The sequence below is a fragment of the Drosophila biarmipes genome, chromosome 3R, assembly GCF_025231255.1.
Source record: "Drosophila biarmipes strain raj3 chromosome 3R, RU_DBia_V1.1, whole genome shotgun sequence".
NCBI lineage: Eukaryota > Metazoa > Arthropoda > Insecta > Diptera > Drosophilidae > Drosophila > Drosophila biarmipes.
Genome location: NC_066616.1, coordinates 5,051,507 through 5,059,418, shown reverse-complemented (window position 1 = coordinate 5,059,418; position 7,912 = coordinate 5,051,507). Strand labels below are relative to the sequence as shown.

At 46.9% G+C, this 7,912-nt stretch overlaps 1 protein-coding gene across 2 annotated transcripts; it reads left to right on the top strand.

Moving 5' to 3' along the window:
- The first annotated feature begins 4,426 nt into the window (after positions 1-4,426).
- On the top strand, positions 4,427-7,331 carry LOC108027454 (uncharacterized). 2 transcript variants are annotated; one of them, XM_017098908.3, is made up of 5 exons: positions 4,427-4,540; positions 4,625-4,944; positions 5,126-5,974; positions 6,061-6,640; positions 6,719-7,331. In XM_017098908.3, exons 2-5 carry the CDS (start codon positions 4,634-4,636, stop codon positions 7,211-7,213), a joined length of 2,235 nt encoding a protein of 744 aa, XP_016954397.1. In that variant the 5' UTR covers positions 4,427-4,540; positions 4,625-4,633; the 3' UTR covers positions 7,214-7,331. The 2 variants fall into 2 exon arrangements, with proteins under 2 accessions (XP_016954397.1, XP_016954396.1); XM_017098907.3 differs by lacking the exon at positions 4,427-4,540 and having other exon boundaries at positions 4,556-4,944.
- Positions 7,332-7,912: the final 581 nt, after the last annotated feature.

The window sequence follows — 7,912 nt, the reverse complement described above, 5'->3', positions numbered from 1 at the left end:
TAATATTCAGAGCAAATGTAGTAAGAACTAATGCTTATCCCATCCTATTAATCTGACCCCCACTGTGCCCACAGAGCCGTCCGTGTCCTCGTCCTCGTCCGCGTCCGCGTCCTCGTTGTGCGTCAGCTGCTATCCTGCGACCCTCATCAGTGGAATCCCGAACAAAACAGCAATGGGGACAACGAGCATGACATTTCAAATGCGTTGCGGCTAAGGAGATTATATTGCATCAGGTTTGATGATGAAAAAAAGGATGCGACACATGTGACTCTGTTTGCATCTGCATATGCACCTGTCTTTGGAGGCGGGACGTGTGCGCAGCGTTTGAAATTAACTACAACATTGCATTTCCTTGAAACCACAGGACCCGCTTAAGCGGAACATGTTCGCTCATTAGCCAGGTGATATAGGGAATGCAGCCCGGTCCACCTTAGCCCCGAGAAATAAACTCGGACGGCTGCGGTCGCCTGAAAAATAGGAGTATTCACATTTTCGATTGGAATGGCACACCCCCATTGTGTTAATTAATTTCTAATAAAAAGAATAAAGGGTAATAAAAAGAAAACAAATTGAAATCGTTCCATCGTTATCTCAACGATATCTTTAGAGTCGATAAAAACAAAATACCTTTCCGCCACATGTGCACCTTCGCTGACGCTGAGCACATCCCCCTGACCCTCCGCTCGAAGTATTTGTTATTTTTCCAATCGGGCTTACCTTTCAATTGCCCTTGTGGGGGACATTACTGCGTCTCCTCGTCAGAGATCGGATTTGAAGTGACAAGCGAGAAGCGGTGAAACTTCGCCGGCTTCGCTAGGAAAACGGCAAAAGCCTCGACCGACCGCAAACTAAGTCGTTAAAACAAAGAACCCTATCGGCTTACGGAAACTTTGTTGCAGCAGCAGTCCCAGTCCCAGTTCCACTCCCGGGATGGAAAACATGTTCGCCACGGCCTCGGCCACTGCCAATTGCAAGTTTTGCATGTAAAGCGCCGAAAGTTTATGCTAAACTTTTGCCATTTTCCATAGATTCTTTTCGTTTGTCCTTTTGTTTTTGGCTGAATTTTAATTCCTGCCGAAAGTATGGAAATGTTGCCGACAGCCAGTATCGAACGGCTCCGATGTCGTTAGATTTTATGTGAAGGGCTCGAGCCCGAGCTTCGAAGGGTCTCCCAGCAGACCGACCAGCCCAATGCCAATCTGCATAGAAAGCTGGTTAAACACGGCAGAAGATGGCCCAAATGAAGAGTTTTGGCCCACAAGGAGCTGCGTAAACAAGGCATCGCTTACATCTACGAGTCAAGGGCTATTTATCGAGCACTCGACTCAATGCAGCACTAAACAATATCATCACTTGACGCAGAAGCGCTCCTAAGCCTCGTCAAATATTTGGGGTCAGGTCGGTGGAAGCGGACAGTGGACCGTTCACAACTGCCAGGAAGTGGGTCCATTAAAAATCGATGCAACTTATGCTGCCCCTTTAATTGATGACTTAATAAACAGGCAGTGCAAGTCCCCGAAAAATAGGAAACAAAGTGGGAAACTTGACCCGTATGCCTGGAAACTTTGTAAATTATGCAAATGCACTCGGCTGCGTCTGGTCTGTCCAGTTGCTGCCCACTCCCCAGGATCCTGGGTCCTGCGGATCCTGTGTGCTTGATGACGCAACACGCGCTGCTCAATGGGCCGAGTACATAATTCTCGCTTTTGCCGCTGCAGTTGTTTCGAACTTGAAAATAACTACACTGCAATTGGAGGGGTCTTGCTTCTCAATGATTTAAAGTATCTTGATAGTTACCGAGATGATAATGCACTAGGTAAAATGCTGAATTTAAATTCTATTTTGTTAATATTTTGAAAGAATTTTCAAAACGACTTTGAGTAAGGAGTAAGGAGGAGAATTGGATTCTATTGACCACTCCAGTGAACATTCGCGCAAACTAATACGCACAATAATAATAAAAATAAGAAACCAGTCTGTAATATTTAACAATTACAATATAGGTAAGCCTAAATATATAAAATTAGTTTTTCGATGACCTTTTTTCATTTTCATATTATTCCTAAAATTTGCTAAATTCCAAGTCCTTTTTCGGCCATTTAAATTTTTTAATACTGGCACCTGTATTGCACCTGTATTATCAAAAATAGAAAACCGTGTTTGGATTCATTCTTCGGCCACTAGGACACCCAAAAATATGAGAGGAGGTACATGCCTTTCTAAGTTTTCTTAGCAGTGCACACCACATTGCTGGACCAGTTCATCAAAGTTGGCTCGAACACAAATGAAAGTTTCGAGCCGCAGCCATGAAAGATGCATGGCGTCTGGTCGTGGCACACTCACCTGCTCCTGGACTGCTGGACCTGCCCTTCCCGCCGATGGCCTTCTGCCCCCGACATCGGCTTTGTAAAGTCAACAAGCCAAAAATCCTTAGAAAAGAGAGCCGGCCAGGGAATGCGGCAAATGCAAAAGCAAAGTTTCGGCTAAACTCTTTTGTGGCATCCATGCCAACCAGGGGAAGGGAACTCGGTCGTGTCGCGACTGAAAGTTCCATTTTTCTTGGGACAGCACCGGCACTTCCGGTTTATAACGTCCCTTGGGCCAGTGTTGCAAACGTGTCTGCTAAGCAATCGCGCCAACTTTCTGGCCTTTTCGCCTGAGGGCGCCCGGCCGAAGAACTCTGCTGCTGGGAGACGAACGGCAGGTCGTAAATTTCAAAAATTTGAAAACAACAGCGGCAACAAGAAATACTTTTCACGCGCTGGCCGAAATTATTTTAAATCACCTGCTGCCCGGCATTTATCATTAGAGCCAGTCCGGCAAGGCGGTCTCCCTAACGACCGCAGCCCGTCTTCAGTTTCAGTCTCAGTTCCAGCTCAGCTCAACTCCCAGGACGACTACAACGGGAGCGAGATTTGCGGAGCAGCACTTTATTCTGGCCAAGCCATTGCCACGCCCCCGTCTCCACCACCGCCCGCTCCAGTCATCCACTGGCACTCTTTACCGCCCCACCCACTCATAATGTTCGCTGCTTGTGATGTTATTTTGCCATTTTCGCGCTGGTTTGTGGCTAGGGGGAAACTGTTTTGTTATCACAGTGATAAATGGAAAATTATTTTGAATCGAGCAACTACTTAAAAGAATTCCCAAAGGTTGTAATAAATTCCGGCACACCCACAAGCACATACATATCCGCGAAAGGACATGCGAGGCAGGACAAGTGGGAAAGACCGAATCCGAGTTGAGCTGGCTTGGTAATGTCCTTCCAGATAAAAAGGTGATTGATTGAAGCGAAAGCAAAAGTCATGGTCGAACTTCCACTTAGCAATGCAGTTGTCGTTTACAGAAAAGGGCGAAAGATGTGGGCGGGCGCCGAGAAGTGGGCTGGGCGAATTTCGTCCTGGCATGCACTTAATTTGTACTGGGAGCTGGGGACAAGGAGCCCCACTTCCACTGGAGAGACAACCAACCCCGAGCAAATTCACAAAGCCAGGAATTTCATAGGTCCACACCGTGGAAAATGTCAACCAAGCCTCTAAAATTGTTGTTATGTTATAGAGCTGTGCAAAAAGAAAAAAGCATATTTGTTTATTTATAAATCACTTCTTCCTGTAATTTATATTTTTAAACAGGTAGCACTTTGTTTTTAATTTTCATAATTTTTTTCCAAATGTTACTGTTTTATCAACTTTTACAAAGGATTCATGCGCTTTATTTATGTAAACTACATTTCTTACTTCGTTGGTTGGTGAACCAACATTCATTCTCTACTATTCATAAACAACAAACACTCTATTAAACTATTTCAAGCCTTTGGAAAGGACCAAACAATTTATATATCTTAAGAATCATCACACTAAAAGTCGCCTGCTTCGGCACAGTGCAACATCCAGGCGGTAAGAGCATCTGCATATACGTGTGCCGTAGAAACCTCTGCCCAGACTTGGGGGCCATCACCGCTCCGTGCACAAAGGCACCCGGACAAGACGAGCACACTCAGCGCGCTGCTCTAACAACATCTATTTTTATTTCATTAGGTAGAAAAATAGCCGGCAAGGTGAAGCCCCTGGCAGCTCCGCCATCAAAACAAAGCCCAGAGTATCGGGCGGAGGGCGGGCGAAGCGGTTTTGGCCACAAAAAGAAACTGCTCTCCGCTTCTCAATTAGGTTAGCTTAATTTAAATTTGCTTCGAGTGCTTGGCAAGTGCTTGTGAGACATTAGCAGCAAATATTAGCAAACGCTTAAAGTGCGCCTCAAGTGGGATGTATCCCAGGCGAGTTTTCTCAAATTAGCCGTTGTAAACATTCGTTACGCATGAAGCCGGGACTAAATGGATAGTATTCATTTATAGCGCCTTTAAAGACAGAAAGAATTATATTGTTGAATGTGGAAATAATTCTTAATAGGGACGGACGTGCTAGTATCTGCATGTGGTAGTATCTACATAAAATAAATGCATTTAATTCCGATTTGATTCGTTAAACAAATGCAAAATATTACAAGATATAATATTTTTTGTCCAGCATAATATATTGAAAAGGTAGTTGCCAGCTATCACTCAACCGTGCTCATTGAGCAATTCCAGAAACAAACTTCAAAGCAAAAATTCATTCTTACAAAACAGCTCTTCAAGATGGACTTTGAGGACGAGGAAGAGGCTGTGCAACCGCACTACGCGCAGAAGTTCCGTGCTCCAACCGATCCCATCCTGATGGCCACATATGAGCTCTTCAAGCCCTCGCCGCAGACTTTGAACCTGTACAGCGAGCGGAACCGCGAGATTTTTGCAGATGCCTTCATCGAGGGAAACTTGGACACCCTGGAGAATCTGTGCATTAAGAGTCTGGCCAAGCTGGGCATCCGCGGCATATCTCCCACTTTGCAGGCGAGTCCTCAGCTAATGAGGATATTTTATGACGCCCTGGATGTTGAGTTACCTCTGAGGTAGGTAATTCGTAAAAAAGGAATATATATAACGTAGTACGCTATAAAAATTTATAGAGTATTTAAGTTAAGTTCATTGCATAAAGAATACTTTATGTACAATTCCTTTGACTTGGTGTTTTAGAGAATCTAAAGCACTTGTACTTTGTGGTACCCATCGTAAATATCATTAACATTATAGGCAATGCTACTTGATCGATGACCAGCGCTTTTGGCGACGCGTAGTGCTCAGCAATACGCTGGACAAGACGCTGCACTTGAAGCGCTGGAACGAGTTCGACTGGAAGTCGGAGGGCGTGAGCCGGAAGTTTGTGGAGCAGGCTGAGTCCTGTCCCGTGAACGTAAAGCCGGAGAAGAGGCTGGCCCAGTTGGCCGAGAAGGTTTGGGAATGCGTGAACTCCATTCACATCCGCAAACTGCAGGCGATGCCCGACTACGCCTTCTCCAAGTATCTCGAGAGCGATCCCGAGGAAGACATAACCTCCGAGTCCTCGGACGAGGAGGACATCTCCAGTGATGAGCCGGATACGGATCAGGGAGTGGATGGCGAGGGCGAGGAGGAGCAGGAGTCCAGTTCAAGTAGCGAAGTGGGCATTACTTTCTGGCACGCGGAGTCCGAGGACGAGGACACGATGCGCAAGAATGCACGACGACAGCGCAATGCCTACCGCCAGCAGGTCCGGGATGCCATTGCCAGAAAGCGGGAGGATCGCGACGAGCGCAGGAGAAAGCGCCAGGAGAAATTTAACGCCTTGAAAAACCCGGATCCAGTGGGCAAGAAGAAAAAGAAAAAGAAGGAGCCGCCCATACAGGACGTGTTCAGCATAAATGTAGCTCCAGAGGTTCCCGATGATGAGAACACAAAGCCGGACAGGCGCAACAAGCAGCTTATGCTAGAGCGCATCAAGCGGTACGACTATCCAGATGTCCACTGCCATCACATTGACCTGGGATTCGTGCGCTTTTTCCAAAATATGGAGTCTTTCACTCTGGAGTTTTTGGGTCCACCGGATGTGAAAAGCTATCACAGGTTAGTGCCGTATCAAAAGTGAATATAGAATTCATGATTTGTATTGATTTTTCAAATGTTCCCCTATGTTTTTCCCAACCCCACAGCCGCTATCTTAAATTCTCAGACGGAGATATGGTTCGTCTGAGCAGAGGGCTCCGCTGCTTGCCGAGCCTAAAGACTTTCAGGCTGCGAAACAGCCGCCTGAATCTCAAGAAGTTTCGCATCTTGGCCCGTGCTCTGCAGACCTTGGATTCCCTGGAAGAGGTGGACTTCGGCTACGACCTTATGACGGATGACTGCAGTGAAGGCTTGTCCTACTTGCTGAAGCGCCCGAGAATGTACCGCTCTATCCAGCTGGAGTACAACCGGCTAGGCTCCAATTCTGCGATGGTGCTGGGAGAGGCCTTGACCCAATCCCAGGAGGGGGTTCTGGAGTACCTGGGCCTGGCCCACAACCCGCTTAACGAGCTGGCCCTGCACTCCCTCATCACAAGCATTGTCGGCACCCCGCACGTGATGGCCCTTAACATCTCGGGCACCGACACCACCCACGGCCTATTTGCTCGGGATATAGGCACTCTGCTGCGCAGTCACACCCCCCTGACCAGCCTTGAAATGTCCGCCATCAACATAGGAAACTCCCAGGGAAATCTAGTACTGAAGTCTCTGGAGAAGAATACCCGGGTAAGCCATTAACTGTTGGGTAGCCACTAGTACTGATATCCTCATCAGAAATAAATATTAATTCCATTATATTTCAAGGTGTTATACGCGGACTTTCGGGACTGTGAACTTACCGAAGAACAGGAGTTCGAGGTGGACATTATTGTGCGTCGAAACAACTATATAGTGGAAAACTTGCACCACGGCGAGAATCTGTGTGCGGTGATCATGGAGCGACGCCATCCGATTGTCCAGCGGATCGAGGAAGACCTAGCCAGGCGCAGGGAGTGCCTGGAAGTACGGCCCAAGTTCTCGAGCTCCAGCGAGAAGTCCATTCCCGAGGTGGTGGAGGAAAAGAAGGAGGTGGAGGAGGAGCGGGATATCTGGGCCCTGCTGGCTCGCTGGAACCAACCAGCCCAGCCTGAGGCGCCTGTCGCCGAGGTCCCGAAGGAGTCTCCCAGCCCTTCGATGGCCAAGCCACCGCCCTTTGTCTACGAAGCTAACAAGTTCGACATTCAGCAGTTTCGGGAGTCTGTCTTTCTGCCGGGTCCTGGCAATCGCTTTTTCTACCTGCAAAAGAACAAAACTCCCTAATTTCTAGACGTTTTCACCACCAGTAATTGCATAACATTGTACTCTGAGTATATTTTCAAAGCATTAAACGGTCCGTTTAGCCGGCAACAGAGTCCCTATCTCGAGGGCTCGAAGCCTCGTTCGACCTAATGGTCACTTTAAACCTCCGCCATAAAGTGCCGCGCTGGCATAAACCGAGATCTAATTAAGTCGCTGGCAACGTGTTTGCTTTGGGGACACGCCACAGATCCGGGGGCCACACCTCATCCGAAGGTCATTGCGAGTGCACTGCGAGTGCAACAAAGTCGAGCAGTTTGCATTTAAGCAGCGCAGATTTGGGCAACAGTGTCGCCAATTTAATGCTGCTCCCTCGGGCACTCCCGCCATTCGGGCTTCAAAGCCAATGTCGCTGACACTGGGCTACTGAGCCATAAAAGGAGAGTGTGCACTCAGAAAAAGTACTCTTACCTATTTCTGGGAAGGAACTATATTCAAATGACGTCTTAGGAAGGTCCGAACTCTCATTTTTTAATTACAATAATTATAAAAACAACTTTACATTTTATTTTGATTTCAGCCTTAATTTCTAAATTTTCTCATCTGTCTAATTCTTAAGTACAAGTGCTGAGCAATAAAGCATTTGAATATTGGATTCTGCATAAAAGTATTACACTTTCTTAGTACACTAACATGTACCAACCACTTACAGTACAATTTTAT